This window comes from Aulostomus chinensis, chromosome 17, assembly GCF_037954235.1.
Source record: "Aulostomus chinensis isolate RoL2024-O1b breed Wild chromosome 17, RoL_Achi_v1.0, whole genome shotgun sequence".
In the NCBI taxonomy this organism is placed as follows: domain Eukaryota; kingdom Metazoa; phylum Chordata; class Actinopteri; order Syngnathiformes; family Aulostomidae; genus Aulostomus; species Aulostomus chinensis.
The window spans coordinates 25,708,798-25,725,488 of NC_141336.1; the positions used below are offsets into that span (position 1 = coordinate 25,708,798).

General features: G+C 46.9%; 1 protein-coding gene across 5 annotated transcripts in view; it reads left to right on the forward strand.

Annotated features, from left to right (window-relative positions):
* The window catches only part of sntg2 (syntrophin, gamma 2), a 192,237-nt gene that overhangs the window by 27,908 nt on the left and 147,638 nt on the right, over window positions 1–16,691 (forward strand). For 3 of the 5 annotated variants that reach the window (XR_015109651.1, XM_086181737.1, XM_086181738.1), the window contains 5 exons: window positions 5,481–5,610; window positions 9,433–9,471; window positions 10,630–10,746; window positions 12,501–12,572; window positions 12,944–13,153. Coding sequence is in view for 3 of the 5 variants with exons in the window: in XM_086181737.1 (XP_086037863.1) it covers window positions 5,481–5,610; window positions 9,433–9,471; window positions 10,630–10,746; window positions 12,501–12,572; window positions 12,944–13,153 (568 nt within the window). In the remaining 2 variants the exon portion in view is untranslated. Of the gene's footprint in view, window positions 1–5,480; window positions 5,611–9,432; window positions 9,472–10,629; window positions 10,747–12,500; window positions 12,573–12,943; window positions 13,154–13,328; window positions 16,671–16,691 lie in introns of all 5 variants that reach the window. The other 2 variants (XR_015109652.1, XM_086181739.1) reach the window with 2 other exon arrangements.

Below are 16,691 nucleotides of genomic sequence, written 5' to 3' on the forward strand. Positions count from 1 at the left end.
CCCATCCTTCATCCGTCCATCATCCATCCACCCATCCTTCATCTGTCCATCATCCACCCATCCATCCATCCATCCATCCCTCCATCTTCCCCCTCTCCTCCTGTTCAGGGTGGTGGGGGTGGAGCCTATCCCAGCAGCCTTCCCCCTGGACAGGTCACCAGTCCATGGCAGGGCCAACACATAGAGACAGACAACCATTGGCTCTCCCAGCCACGCCTACGGTCAATTTAGAGTCTGGATTAACCTGGTCCCTCTTGATGTCTTTGGACTGTGGAGGAAGCTGGAGTACCACAGAGAACCCAGCAGGAACAGGGAGAACATGGAGACTCACCCAGAGAGACCCCGTGCTGCAGCCGGGGCTCCACCCACAACCTTCTTGCTGGGGGGCCACAGGGAGGACCACTGCTCCACCGGGCCGCCTGCTGCAAATATCCTGAAAATGACTCAAAACAATCCCCAGTCTTACACAACATGATTTAATGGTTTATTTCACTCAGATTGGTCACCCGGCTCATGTGGTGCTGTTTTCTTAGAAGATCAAAGGGATGCTGTGATGTTTGCATCTTTGTCTCTTATGTTTCTTTGTTTTCTGGCTGGATGATATTAATCTGGTTGTGTTGTGACATTTCTTCTTCTGGCACTAGCAGACTAATTTGGCTCCTAATGGCTGTCCTGGAGAACAGGAGATGAGTTCTGGGTGCATGAGCCTTAATTGAGATGCTGGAGGAAAAAAGACAGGGTGGGAAGTGAGTCAACAATTGTGGCTGACAGGAGTCTGATCTCTCAGCGGCGCGTCCAGGACGCCAGCTTCCACTTTCGTCCATTTTTGGAGAAAAAAGAGCCACAATCATTGACTCTGATGTGACATCATCACCCAGTTCGTTATCAGTGTGTTATTTTGTGCCATTGTGCAAGTTTCAAAACTGCAGCTGTTTGAAAAGGCAGACACGCACACACACACACACACACACACACACACACACACACACACACTCTCTGATAAGTTCACTCTAAGGAGGTGATCAATGTGATGGATTTCACCCGTCAGTGGTTTTGTGTGGTGGCTGATTGATCAGTGGATTCCACAACAGGCTGGATCTCATCCAGGTGTAGAGTCACATGACTCCTCCCACTGTGGAGGACATGTTTGGCTGAAATCATCAGCAGGGTTTGTTTCCTGTCATTTACACACAGTCGTTTGTCCACTGTAATTACTGAGTGACTTTGCTAATGAGACACTGAGATTCTCATCAAAGCCTAATAAGACGAGGTTGTTGACATCTTTATCTAATTAGCACGCTACGCTAACCTCTGCAGGTCTTAATAGAAGCGGCTGTGTGCGAATGACAGGTTTCATTGGCTTGTATTCAGTTGGGGAGCTTTTTGTCTGAGTCAGAACGCCATTACAAGACACGTGCAGAGCAAACACGTCCACTGAGGCGCTCTGATGTCATCGGACCCAGTTTTCATCAAGCCAGAGCTTGTGACCGCATCCTCCTGGACAGAAGTAAAAAAATAAAGAAATGGACCCAGGAGCTTATTTAGATTTTTTTTTTTTCATTCACAATCAATATACCGTGTAATTTTTTAAAAACAGGCATTTTTTAAAAAAACATGAGATGAAGTTTTTCTCCTCTGTATTCGTTCTAATCTGTAACGAGCACACACTCACACACACTCTCACACACTCTCACACACTCTCACACAGGTCTGTTGAAGTCAGTGTTGATCCAGAGTCAATTTTAAATGATGGTTAAGCGCAGGTGAAATATTGAAGGGATGTAATGAGGAGTTTAGGAGCTCCGTCACACTGAAGCTGTTGAGAGGATGAAGAGCCTGGAGGCAGAGAGCCGCTCGATATCTGAGGTTACTCCAGGTCACGGCAGGCTTATCAGAGAGCCGGAGTCCAGACCCGATCAATGTGGATCTGAACTCTGGAACAGGGCTGCAGTCTCCATACCACAACTGAACACGCAGCTTGTTTCTGATTGTATTTGGTTGTCGTGATGATAAATCCTGCATGTTTGTTTGTAATATTAAGAAATACTTTGGAACCTCCGGGGCTGAGAAGGAAACCTCCCTGTTCTGGGTCAGGTTAGTCACAGCACCACCTGGTGGCAACAGGAGATAACTGGAAGGTTTTTCATTGGTTTTGCTGCTTTGATCGAACATCGTACAAACAGGAAGTTCAACTTGACAGAGGAGGTCATGGGTGCGGGGTGTGCAACCCCACACCTGACATGATAATCGGACTGTTCCAGATGTGGTCAGAGGTTAGGTTAGGGTGACAGTAGGTCAGGCTTGGGTTACATTGGGGTCAGGCTTGGGTTACATTGGGGTCAGGCTTGGGTTAGGTCAGGTCGGGTCCTCCTGTCAAACTTTTCTCTGCGACCTCATCGTCTCTTCCATCTTTGCGCTGCTGCACGTAGGACGATCCGGCCACACGAGGCCGCCGATGTTTGTTTTGCGCTCTACACGCCAAGACCCTCAAAGGCAACTTCCCCGTTCATCTCCTGAGCCCCCGCCTCACTCTCAGTGAACTAACCCTCGCGCTCTTATCGTATCCTCCCGCTGGGTGATGTGTAACACGCCGTCTCTGTGTATTTATGGCTGCTCAGTCAGCAGGCGAAGCACGCTGATGCGGAGGAGACGCAGGAAGAGCTCCTCTCTCTGGTCCCGCTCCTGTCGAGTGCTGCTGTGCTCGCTGGAAGTGAGGAGCTTAAGCTTCTGACAGGGTTGTATTTCCCCACATTGATGCGCCAGCTGCCCGTTCCTTTGATTAATCTCTTCATTTGGAGCTCTTCATTCATTGCTCTTTCATCCCCTCTTGCATTTCCCCAATTAGTCCCTTTTCTGAAAGGTCTTGCATTAATTGAAAGGGATGTAAATGATGTAATGACATCGCAGCGCTTTATCACTGCAGCTCCAACTGGCAGAGATCTGTCGGCTCTTCTGGTTTGTAACATTTAAAATTGTTCTAAATGTGGATCCTTCAGGAGTACTTAGTAGTCGAGGTGTGCAATATGATGATGGTGATGGACGAGACTGAGGCCCGGCCAGAGCGGTGGTGCTACGCTGCACATTCTGTCCTTTGCAGCTCTGTGCTCTCGTGTGTGACACGTCTGCATGTGGCCACAGAAAACTCTTTTGCATAAATAGACATTCATGACAAAATGTAGTTTGCATCAAATCAAAAATGAGACCGTCCATGTTCAGTCAAGGCTTCGCCATGACACTCACACGTGACGTCACAATGTACATCATGAACCGGAGGCTCGTAGCCGCATCTGCTGAGGAACAGGATGGTCGCAATGGGTCGTGTTGTCTAATATTCATCAGATATTGGATAATTGAACAATTAGTAACGTTTTGTAATAGTCAGGCGTGACATTAACCAGCAGCCTCTAGCTAATGCTACCACTAGCTAGCTAATGCTACCACACGGTGTTGCTAAAACTCTTTATTTAACTTTTAATTGATTTCATGTGAAATTTGATATTAAATGTATCCGTCTGTCATTTCAGAAGGATGAATGTAAGCTATTCTGTAACTCTAACCCAAAGTCAGATGAAATGCTAATTAAAGTGTAGTGCAGTGGTTGCTAGTAATGATAGTCCTCACAAAAACAACTATAAACTGCCTGTTCTTTTTTTGTTTTTTTTAATGCGGGATTAGTTAAGTTCTAGTGTTCATGAACTTGTAGAGTATCCTTTTAATCGGCATGAAGAAGAGTTGTGATGTGATGTTTGACCAAACTCGCCTCCTACGTCACAGCTGGGCCCTACAAATCAAACCTTAAAGCGAATGTGGCCGAGGTTCTCTGACAGACTGGAAGATTTTCAGCCTTAAGAGAAAGAGAGCCACTTGAAGAGCAGCGAACCACCCTGGAGAGTGACGGGTCAGTTCTCAGGCAGCAGCGGAACACAAGATTTCAACAAGCCTATTGCAGCTACAGTGTGGACGTCATGCTCACTAGAGGATTTGTTAGGAATGCTGACTTTGGTGTGTGCATGTGCATGCGTGTGTGTGCACGTGTGCCGGTGCGTGTGTGTGTGTGCGTGCCGTCTTAAATTTCCCTCGCCATACTGTGTATTTGATGCCCAGTATTGTTTCTGTTTATCAGACTTCACCTCACGTACCTCCGTAACATCTCCCTGATTCGACTCCTCTCAAGCTCTCTCCCAGTCATTACAAAGATTTTCCCATTGTTGCTTCACGTAATTCGTCACCCAAAAAGTGTATTTTACCTTCCAAGTACTCCTTAATAGGAGTCTGCGGCTCACAAGATGTTTTTTTCAATCCTGCATTACTTTTCAGTGACTCGTGAATGCAGGAAGAGCCAGCTGTGAGGGTTTAGCTTGAAGCAAATGGAGACTGACGGCTAACAACGGCTAGACTGTCCAGAAACGCCTGTTTACAAACTCTCCAGGTCGTCGGCGGCGGAATCTACGTCGTCTTTGCCCAGCCGTACGACACATGCAGGGCTGCACGAGTTCAACAACGTGTGTCATTGAAATTCTATTGGCAGAGATTCTGATGTGATCTGTGATACTTCCTAACGTGTAGCGCTCAATGTTAAGGGTGTGATTTCTGAGTGGAACAGAGAGGCAGAAGACGACGTGTCGGCAGGACGTCTGCGGCACCACAATATTCAAGTTCAAATGGTATTCTGACATGTTTGACTTACGCTGCACCTAAATTTGCTAAACTCTGCAGTGCTGCTTTTGTTATTGTTAGCATCAGCCTCCGTTAGCTTCAAGCTAAATATACGTAGCTGGCTCTTCCTGCATTCTGGAGTCACTAAGAAGTGATGGAGGAGGGAAAAAAGGCAAAACACACTTTCTTCTTCCTTCCAGTGGATCACGTTTACAGAACATCAAAGCTCCTCCAAGTTTCTTCCCTCTGAGGTTAAAACGTGTCGGCAGCATGTAAATGCAGTGAAATTAAACGTCAAAATGTATCAGATTCTGCGGATGAGTGTGATCTCGCTCAGATGACCTCATCAACGCTCCATCCGCTGAGGATTTAATTGCATCAGTAAAGCAGGGCACTTAACCTCAGCACACCCAAAAATACACGTCTGAGCGGCGTTGCCTCTCGCTGCAATACTTTGAAGGGCTTCTCGACGGGGTGGGGGTGCCTCCACCTCAGCCGCTAGTTTGGCTATAGCTTAATCACATACTTCATGTATAAGATATTAGGAAACATATTTGATCTCTACCTTGTCAGTGAAATTTAATTCAAAAACAGCTTACCTCAGGGAGTGTGGAGTCAGGACACGTGTCTCTGTTTTAATCACGCCAGTGTAATTAGGTGTCAGAAGCACGCCGGTGAAAGAAGCTGGACGCTGCACGAAGACGAGTCTCACAGCTTTAGCAGCTTGACTGAAGTAACAAGCTGCTCCAGCTTCACTTTTTTGCAATAACACGTTCAATCTTGTGCAGCCCTCCTGTCTAAATCTGACCTCTACACTCCTCCAGGTCCAACTGTTTTGAAGTCTCTGCCTTGGATGGAGTCGGCACCAATATTCTTCAATTTTGCACTGCAGCAGAGAGCACCGACTGGCTCCAAGCAATGTCCACAAATATCAGCGACTTGACTCTGGAGAATGTAAGTACACTTCTAAACATCGCAGGTTCCTCCCACGTCAGTCTTATTGAAACTGTAATTTTAGCACATATCTGGGATGTCAGATGAATCCGTGGTGATTCATGGTTCCAGGACACTCGGCTCCAGAGGGATTACTCCGTCTTAACACGCGTGTGCGTACGTGCATCTGTCCGTCACATGCTTGTTAACGTGGAATCTTGGGAACGTCATGACGGGACTTCTTTAAATGGGGCACAAACAATTTCTTGGACCGGTTCTTGGACTGAACTGAAGAGGTCTTGGTGGTGTCAGGATTGTCTGGCAGAAATGTTCTACTTGCCAAAACTACACACCGACCAACTGTCGTGTTGTGTCAGGCGCAGGTTCGTTTGTAAGATGCAGGTTAGCTTTAATTAACAGAAATCAACAACTGAAACGACCACAAATGCAACATAAACCAGGTTGTGTCCTGTTGCACTGAAACCGAGCACAGATATCAGCAGAGCGACGGAGGCGAGTGGAGCTCACGGATCCTCTTTGATGGAGTAGTTATGGAGATGCACAGCTGACGTCAATGATTAATCTCATCGATGAAGTCTCGGCTGGGAGCGTCGGAAACGGCGCGAAGACATTTCTATGTTTTCTCTTGTATTTTTGTAAAGAACCCTCGCCCAGCCTGATGACGATTCTGATGAACGTTTGACAGAAACTCGAAAGAATCTGAAGAGGCCGATGGATTGATGATTGGTGAAAGTTAGAAATCTGTGGCGCTGACAGTTGTTGCGTGTATCCGCGAGCAGACGGGTCCTCCCTGAGTTACTGTGGTAACGCTCGCTCTCTGCTGTCTGGTAGCTAATTAATGACTGCTAAGTAGTCTCTCTCTCTTGCTCCCGCTCTCTCTCGCTCTCTCTCGCTCCTCCTGCTTCACTTTATCACACTGATGATGGGTTTTTGTTTTTTTTTACTCAGGATGCAGACGTATGTGTTCGCATGCTTGCTGATTAAACAGCTGCCTTTAAAAACCCACAGTGTGATTAATGCATGCCTGCGTCACCTAATTACGGACGTGGAGTGTGATTGCTAAATGGCCAATCAGGATGTAATTGTGTGGCTGCTTTCGGAGAGAGGAGCGTTTGTTTTAATGACCTGTAATCTCTGTATGCGCCGTCCTCGCAGGTCCCGCGTGTTCTCCATCGGGTGATTTGATGGATTGTTTGGTTGTTATTTTGGAGAAACTTGAGAGAGAAGAAGTAAAATGGCTGTTAGTGTATAATGCTAATAATAGCAATGAGATCATGGGTCTGGTGTGTCGAGCGAGGTGACACGAGCCAGTAGCACCACGCTGCCTGTGACATGTCGACACGTCTCGGTGGGGGAACGTTTTGGCTGGTTTGTTTTTGCCTGGCTGACTGATGGTGTTCATCAGGAACCACGTTTGAAGAAGCTTCTCAATCCAGACTGGAGCTGCTCCCTCAGGCTCCCGGCCTCCCACCACAAACCTCCCAACTGCCTCCCCGCCACAGTTTTTGAACATCTTCACTCATCTTTTTAAGACCCCCAGATTATTTAGTGCTTTGATCATGAAAAAAAAGGAAACTAGCAGAGGAAAGAGCACAGTTTTCAGGGGTGAAGTGACTCTTAAATGCTGCAATGGTTTATGAACCATTCATCTGTAGCAGCTAACTAGCAAGTCTTTATCTCCACAGGAAATTTCCTTCATCAAATGTCAAAAATGATCCACGTTTGTTCCAATTCCTTTGTTTTTTGTTAAAAAACCCAAACTGAACAGTCCAGTGATTTGCTGCCGTGAGTTCTGTGGTCACCAGCTGGTCACAGACTCGTCCAGGCTACTGCAGTATTCTGCAAGTACATACACGAACTTCTGATGCGACTACAGAGGAAGTATAAACACAAAGTGCTGACTGTGAAGACACAGGAGTGAGCAGAAGCTGGGGTCTGCATGGTCGTGATGTATCATGGAACGCTGCTCGACCAACCGTGGAGCCGAGCTCACTGAGGGAGCACCACCTGAGCAGACCGTGGAGGGAGAAGTGTGGCCAGCTGGAGATGATGATGATGATGATGGAGCTCCTCAGTAGCAGCTCCTGTTTTACATGTAATGAGGCGTGTTCAGTGCTTCCTCCAGCTTATAAACCGTCACATGACCAGCGTGTGGGCAGGGCGCACAGCCACAGTGAGCTGGGTTTGTCGACTGGAGCCTGAGGAGGCGGACAAAGATCCACATTTCAATCTGCGATATGGAGCTGAGAGCTGCCTGATGCGTAGCACGCGCCTCTTCTTCACCCACACGAGTAGCAAGGATTCTTCTAATATTTGGTGTTGAGTCATAAGATAATTCCTTCTTAATGTTGGAGCAGCAAAGACGGCAACACTGGAGCATCTGAATACAATCAGAAATGAGAATAAACGTTAGACATTGATTGTTCAAGTCTGCAGTGGGTGGACTGCAATTGTGCAAAGTTATTAGAATAAATATGGAATTAACAAACATGCAATGAAATTTTGAATGAATAACATTAGGCTTCTTGTGTGAGGGTCTGTATTTTACCTCCATTTAACCAGACGAGTCATTAAAAACAAATTACTGTGAACAATGGCGGCCTGACAGAAGACAGACGGCCAAGGAGTCCAAGTCAGAAGCTACAAACTCGCACAGAAGCTCAGAAATGACCTGTAACAACCAAACGTGCAGCAAAGACGTGCAGTTGAGCGCACGTGCACAGGACAGGCGGCCTGTAAACAACTGTAAACAACCATAAACAACACAACAACACGGACAGACAACAACGGAGGGGAGGGAACTTCCGAGGGAATTTACATTTTAATTGATTTCTTTGATTTAATTGTCCCAGCTGAGGCAGGATGAGTGTAGTCCCAACTCTGTTACGTAACTTTAATCCAGGCTTCCAGATGTTGAGGCTTGGTGGTCGGTGCTGGAAAAAACTCCTGGTCCTACGTTCTGGACGTCACACAAGGGACAGGAGCTGGCTAACACACCCAGGTACACCGGCTAGACAGAGGACAGCCGCGTCCCAGGAGATGAGCACTTCCCTGGGAGATGTGAGGACGAGTGTCAGCTTCACGCTCCTCCTCATCAGCCAGTCGGACAGATGCGATGTGGTCAGCTGTGAAGGGAGAATTACCATGAAACATCCAGCTGCTCCGTCAGGTGAGGGGGGACCTCTCATCCCCACACAGCAGGATGATGACGGAGAATAAACCAGAAGCTTTCAGAGAGGGCTGGACATCAAACCCCGGAGATTTTCTCTGACGCGTGTCCCAGTAGGACGCGTGGCATAGCTGCTAATGATGTCAGAAAACAACAGGCTGAAGAAGACTTTGGAAGATCGCTTGAACACTCGCTCACCTCACCCTCACCCGCTGACGGCTGAGGGCTTCATCAGTGGACCGGCTGTAAGGAGAGGAGGTGACCACGTGGCTTCAGCTGAATCTCTGCTCCTGCAGTTCTGTCAAATCAAAACAAGTATATGTGGTGTTTTTAGGAGCTCCCGCTAGGCTCAGTGTTCAGATGGACCAGAATATTCAAGTCAGTGAAGAGAAATCTGTGTTTTTGGAGCCGATGAGGAACGATGGACGTCAGGACCAACGCTGCATCACTGGGAGCATCAAGACCTCCAATTTAAATATTAACAGCCACTAACCAGCTTATTGTCACCTTGAGAACATCAGGAACAGAAGGACTCCAGTCTCAGCTCAGGATTTAGAGAAAGTGTGTGTGTGAGTGTGGAGACATTAAGTGTTATTTTCTATGCATCTTTGTCTTTGAATTTGTTACTGATGGCTGTTTTCTTTGCGCCACAGATCAAGATAATCAACCAGTACAGCTCTCCAGACGGTCAGGTACGTGCATGTGTCTGGTTTGAGACCAGGTAGCCAGTTAGCACCAGCACCAGTGCAGCAGGAGCCAAGCGTCAGTGTCTCAGTGGATCATTTGAGTCATTAAAAAACAAAGAACTGAATTTAAGAACATGTGGCTCGCCTACAGAAAAGTGAACGCATCGCTTCAGTGTTTCTCCGTGTTGTTCCCCCAGCAGGATCATTGCTCTGTTACCTTCTAAGACCAGAGGCTGCACAACGTTCACTGTCCCTTCAGCCTCAGCTGTCGTTTAAATAAAAAGATACAAACACATGACATGAAAATGTTGGAGATGTTCAATATTCTACGTGATCAACATCAGCTCATTAACTCGGACCAATAACACGATCACAGGCTTGTACGTTGATCGTTTGAGGGTTGAATTCTTTGACGGGTTTATGTCAGATCCCTCTTCAGTCGAGCTTCCATTGCAACTCTTTTGTTGTGGATGATGAAGAGGCACAGAGCAGCACGCAGACATTGATATGCATTGTTAATCACAAGATTTAGGAGTGACTGCAGCAGATGAATCAGTAGCGTACCTTCAGCACAGAGCAGCTGCCTCCAGGAGAGCAGAGGAACAGCCAGAGTCAATCTGCACTGCAGCACCATTTTAATAGCGGGGCGTCTTTGAAGTGTGTTACCTCACTCCAGTTCTCCTGTAAGGGTGTAAACTGTAGGTTAGCCACATATCACCAGAAAGCAGCCTCGTCTGTCTCAGTCTTGAGAAAGGAAGCGCTAACTTCTTGAGCATACTTGTCTAAAATGTCAGCTGCAGTCACAAGTGTGTGAGTGTTTCCTCCACAGGTGGCAGTGCTGAGCACTGCTGCTGTACAGGAAGTAACTCCTGCTGTCTCTTGAGGAACAAAGGGGTTTTATAACAGAGGATGACACAAATTGTACCTTTGTTGAGTGTTTATGGGCAACTCAGACGTCTGTTAGTCCTGCTGTACGATCAGTAAGAAGCACTTCGAACTGTAAGGACTTAGAAGGAAAATGCACTTTTTGAGTGAAACGTGGCTTTACTTCAGTCACTGCGGTACAACGTGGGTTTTCTTTCCTGGTCTTTGGATGAGACAAGTACAGATTCACAGTATTGACACAGCAGAAGTGAGTAGATCTCCTCGTCTCTCCATCTGCAGATCGTACACATGGGCTGGGCCAGCGAAAGCATCGAGGGCAGCACTGCCGGTCACAAGTCAACCTTCAAGTTCCTGGCGCTGAGAGGACCCTATTTTTATATCTTCAGGAGGCCCCCGGTAATTAATAATCAGCCATGTTCATGTTGGATAGCCTGAGGAGTTGTTTTTCTTTTACACAGTTTTTGAAGTCAGCAGAACAAACTGCTACTGTACCAAAGCTGAGTGGAGAAGTGTGCTGATGTTGTGCTGCTGCTCCCTGAACTGTGATGCCCCCCATTGTGCTGCTGGGTCGGTGTTACTGGAACAAGTCGGCAGCATCCGTGAATGCTGCATGCTCGAGTTATCATTGGATAAGTGAAGGCAGGCATGATGTGACTGTGATGAATTTATATAGTTTTTGTCCTTGTGACTGTTTGGTGGTCGTGAAGCCGCTGCCGCCCGCTTCATCACGCCATCGTCATGGTTTTCCACCAGATGACTTTACTAACTGACTGTGAGAGACGCTCTCCATAACAATAGGTCACTTCCTGTGGCAGCCTGAAATGAAGACACTCTCGTGGGCGGAGCACGAATGAAGAGAGAACCTTTGTGAAGTGTTGGAGATGTTGGATGATTGCCAGTTGCAGCGATACTTCACCCACGAAGTGTTTTTGTCTTTCGAACACTGGTTTGATTATATTTAGCTTGAAGCTAACGGAGACTGATGCTAACAACAGCTAAACTGTCCAGAAACGTCCGTTATTAAACTCTCAAATCCAGTATAATCCAGGTCCCCTTAATCCGGATTTATGATCAAACACTTTGATTGGAGATCACAACTGCCTGGAACAGTTCTGGTGTGGAGGGACCAGATTAGTTCAGCAGCTGCTTTTCCTGCTCAAGCCTCACTCATCAATCCTCGGTGCGCACGTTTCCAAACTCCTCCAAAACTTTTCACTTGATCAAACAGAGAAACTAACAGGCCTGGATAAATATTCATCTTTCTGATCCATCACGCTCGCTAGCATGCAGGCCTAATTAGCCAAACGTGACTTGGAGGAAGTTCTCTAAACGCTGAAGGAAGTGTCATTTGTGTCTCATTTACTATTCATGTTCACTGACAAAGAAGTTCCATTTCAGATGTTGAAATCTCTTTGAAGTTTAGTTTCTTTAAAAACAACGTTTTTGTGTCTAACGATTAAAAAAAGTGAAAGTTGCTTTGTGACTCGTGACCAACGACTCAAGCTGACGACTTAGTTACCGAGACGCCGTCAGCTCCCGTTTTAACAGCCTTCAGCTAATCGTGCACGAGCGTTGCCGTCGCTGCAATTATGGTTCCATCAACTGAAGGAATTCTGCACCTGCAGGTCAGGAAGTGTCACACCTGCGCTCCAAATATGGCAGCAGCCAAAATTCCTCGGGCGGAGAACGTGAGGCGTGTGGTCGGGGCACGTTGAAGTGGGATCGTTGTTGATGTGTAGTTGTAGAGGGAAAGATTTGTCTTTTTTACCCTTAGAAGTGGAAGATGTTGGTGAGTGAAGGTCTCAGACAGACGGCGTTCCTCAAGTCAATGTCTGATTTGTGTCTTCAGCCTCTGAATAAAAGTGATGATTTGAACGAGGGAACATCTGGATTTGTGGCCCTTAAAGCCACAGATGTTGAATGGTTGACATCTCTGAGCAGTCGCAGAATTATGACTGATGTCACCGAGGCAACGAAGATCGGTGTCATCCTGATGTCTTGATTAAAAGCACCTCAAACATGGCCGGGTACTGGTTCTGGCTCCCATAGAGCCATGCATTGACTAGAACAATGACTGAGAACATTTGGGTTCTTGGTGGTACTGTAACTGTTCTCTCTTCATGTCACTCTGCTTCTCTTCCATTCATCAGATCAGTGCGGCCGACTGGGGACAGGCAGAGACAACCTATAACCTCTATGAGGTTCTGTTCAAAGTTCACAAGGTATGTTGAAGGTTCTGCTGTGTTCATGAAGGTTCTCTGTTCCTGCACTCGCCTGTTTCCCCTCTTTGCTTGCGGATTGGTTGTTTTTATTTGGAATTATAGGAATGTGTTTATAACTTGTATTGTGTTTTTGGGTTGTGCATGAAATCCATGGATGGTGTTTTTTGGGATGAATGTGAAACCGCGATCGCTCCTTCTGTGCTAAATGTTCTAAATTGTTAAATATTTGATAGCGATGCGAATATTGATTGTAATTAGTGGCTGATCAAATTGCAACATTAGTCCAGAAGATCGTAGATATTTTGGATTGGTGGCGCCCTGCTTCCTTCGCTCACCCGACATGCAACCCTGAGGATGTGGTTGTCGTGCAGCTGTGGATGGCGGAGGACTGCTGGCTGCAGGCGAGGCTCTACCTGGGCCTGGAGCACTCACCTGAGCAGCAGGACAACGAGTCGCTCTGCTTCAGTATCCTGGTGGGTCACGGCCAGAGCCACGCCTTCAGGGTGGAGCTGGCCTCCGAACTGGCCGTCTGGGAGAAGTCCTTCCAAAGAGCCGTCTTCTTGGAGGTCCAGCGGATACGAGTGAGTACTTCCACGAGTAGCGTGACTAGCGTGGGCACGGCCAGAGGAGACCGCCATGGTTCCTGGAAATATGTGATGAAAATGTCCACGATGTTAAAAAGAATGAACGGTATTTTACAGCTGATTATTTTAAACAAATGGAGTGAACTGACAGTTTCTTTCCTCTCACAACGAGCTCCTTCCATTCTGGCCTGCTTGGGAGCATGTAGGTATCCTGCGGACCCGGGTCAAGACCACGGCGCTCCGCCACACAGACTCTTGTTTTGACTGGTGATCAGTTCAATGTGGCAAAACACTGTTCATGATGGTGACGAGGTCACAGTGGCGTCTGCAGCAGCAGCAGAGCAGGAAGCGCCTTGCATGATGGGCTGAGTGAAGTATGAATACTGCTGTCACTTGTACTAGTACACTAGTAACTCGTAGTGTTCACTGCATCAGAAACAAAAGTTTTTGATGGATTGAGTTTTCTTTTCTGTGCTGCTTAAAATGTTGCTGATGAAGGAAGTGATTTCATTTCAGTTGGACGTTGTGCAGCACTTCTGCATAAACACTAAAGCAACTTTCAATGCTTTCAACTCGAATAGCTTAAAGAATTAGTCTTCACCTCAATGAAGCGTAAAATTGCTTCTCTAGCAGAAATGTAGAACACGTAAAGGTGATGGGCTCCTCTTCAGACACCAGCTGACTCACGTTCATCATCACGAATGCCGTCAACCCTTCTATTTTACCACGTTTACACTGGATCCTGTGTCATGACTTGGTTTATAACTCTGCTGTTTACTGTCCAGGCGTGAGTCCAGAACATTGTACCGCAGTACTTCATTAATGGATGCCGTGTGTTCGGAGTTATTTTGTTTGACATCATAGTACATGTAGCTCCAAGTACCTTAGGTACATGCAGTTGCACTGAAGTACAGCAGGGAAATACTTGAGTATAGTAGTAGAATGTGTGAATGGCTCATGGAGGACGGTACACCAGAGTCGGAGCTATGAATTATCGATCGCATCCTTACAATCGGGTTTGGATGCTGACGTGTCTGCTGAAGTTGGACGACGGTTGGATGTGGTTCATTTCAAAGACACAAATGTGGAGGTGAGGGGCTGTGAATTCCTCGAGGTTCTTCACTTCTAATCATTTGTGGCTGAGGTCTTGCTGCTCGTCTGTGATAACGCGAAGGCAGATGACCGCAGGATTTTTTGTGACAAAGTAACAAGAGCTCATAATTTTAACCATGTCTGAAAATCCCAAGCTCCAAATATTTGAAGCCTGAAACACCTTTGAGGATGCTGCTGAACCTCCAGGGTCGTTGTTGCCATGTCATGTGACTGTCAGAGGTTAATTTGCCCTGCAAAGGAACAAACTACAGTACAAGCCTCTGATGCAGGACTTGGGGGTCCTAAAGTACTTACATGTCTGTCTGCTGGTGGCGTGGACAGCTGACGCACATCTGCAGCAATCTGAGCTCTCATCGGTGCTTTTTAAATGCGACCTCCACTGACCTTTGACCTGTTTGATCCCTGATAATCAAAAACACATCACCTGTATTTGCTTGAGCCTGAATGAGTTGTGCTTAGGGAACACGGGCCATCGCAGACACTCCAGGTAGAGTTGAATTTGAGTTCTCTGGAATTGACTCGTCTTTGTCAGGTGTCTTCAGTATGAAAGCAAACATCTGAAAATGACAAATCACCTTTTCTGGAGTCTCATGACGCAAATGTGAGACACTGTCCTTCGGGAAAGCAACGGACGTGATGAAAGATTTCAATTTTCTTGTGATCTGTGTTCTCCAGCCAATTAGTGTGGCCTCCTGTTGCTCCTGAGGAATCCAACGTGGACTAACCTTCAAAAAATGATGGCATTACATAAAGACAGCTGAGGGGGACGATGTCGGGGGTGTAACTGGGAAAGTGGTCCCACCAATGCTTCCCCTCTCATTTCCCTCTTTGATTTTCTGGAGATGAAGAGACCCAACATGGCTCCCGGGGATGTTTGGTTCACGGCAAGCGGACACGTTGTCATCGTTCACTTTTGCTGCGTCCTTCTGACTCCTTCAGCAAACACACATGCTGTACTGCTCGTTTCCTCGTGACGGAGGGATGTTCTACCCTGAACACAACTGATTAACGGATGTTACTGTAACTGAGTGAAGACTTTATTTTTGAAGTGAAAAAAGGGGATTTTAGTTACTCACTACCAGGAGTACTCAGCTCACTGAGGTGTTTCTCCCTCCTCCATCACTTCTTAGTGACTCCAGAATGCAGGAAGAACCAGTCACGTATGTTTAGCTCGAAGCTAACGGAAGCTAACAGCAGCTAAACTGTCCAGAAACGTCTGGTCACAACCTCTCCAGGTGGTCTGGTGTGATCCAGGTCTCCTGGATCCAGACGAGCGATCAGTGACCCACAAACACTTTGATTGAAGAGCACTTCTGGTTCGCTGCTACTGGAACAAGCGGCTGAATGCACCAGCTGGCCACACTCGGTGCTACCATGAAGAAAGACCACAGAAATACTGGACTCACTACATGCTACATGATGACATCACAGTGTGGCGTGGTAGGTTGTACCAGGTTCTATGTGGTAGCTCAACGTAGCAAACGACTCCCACACTTGCAGGTGTTTCCCTTTTTTGTTTTATTATGTTTCCCCTCACGCCTTTCCTCCTGTCAGACTTCGCTAAGGAGATTTTCTGGAAAATATTTCATGTTGCTAATTCCTGCAGAAAAATCCCTTCCAATTAGTGAAGTGAAGTCACTGCTCGCCATGTCACAGCACAGTCTTACATGAGGTGACAGCGAGAAGGGAAAGTCTGTCCTGCCACTGTTTCTTATCCCGTCACAGCTGAATTCACCACACCAGCCAAGACGAGGGGGCTGAGCAGAAAACACTCTCAGTAAAAGGACGGCGGTGGTCCCATGCCATATTCACTGCACACTGCACTCTATAATTAAAATCAGCCACTGTGTTCTGAAGGGAAAGAAGGAAAATAGAACACAAACACAGAGTCTGTGTCTTGGTGGTGTTGCAGTGGCGTGGACGACACGACTTGGTCATGTGGTCTGGAAAGGCTTCAGACTTTTTGCTCCACTGCGTCTAGAAACTTTGCACATCTTAAAAAAGAGCGAGTGTTTGTGTCGCAGCAGGAAAAACAAACGTTAGATATTCAAGACTTTCTGTCTCACGCGCCTGGGCAGCGTCTCAGGTCATAGGTTCTTTGCAGCAGGGTCTGACTGAAGGTCCTGCAGGTCCTGAAATGCAGAACGTTGGCAGTCTGGAGCCAAGGTGGCGTGTCGCAGCTCCTGGTGCCGCCTGACTGGGAAGTGATTCACAGAATCATCAATGATCGGATTCCTCTCCTAGGAAATTAGCAACAAAAATGAATCTGAGTTTTCTGGGTCCAGGTAGACCTGGAGGACGGAGAACGGCTCCGTCTGCTGGCTGGTCACCAGGTGACGTGTCCATCTAAGGATTCACAGTTCCACTCGGTTAATGCAGCTTTTTTCTGAGATGAGAACAGGTTTGATTTAACTCTGAGAAC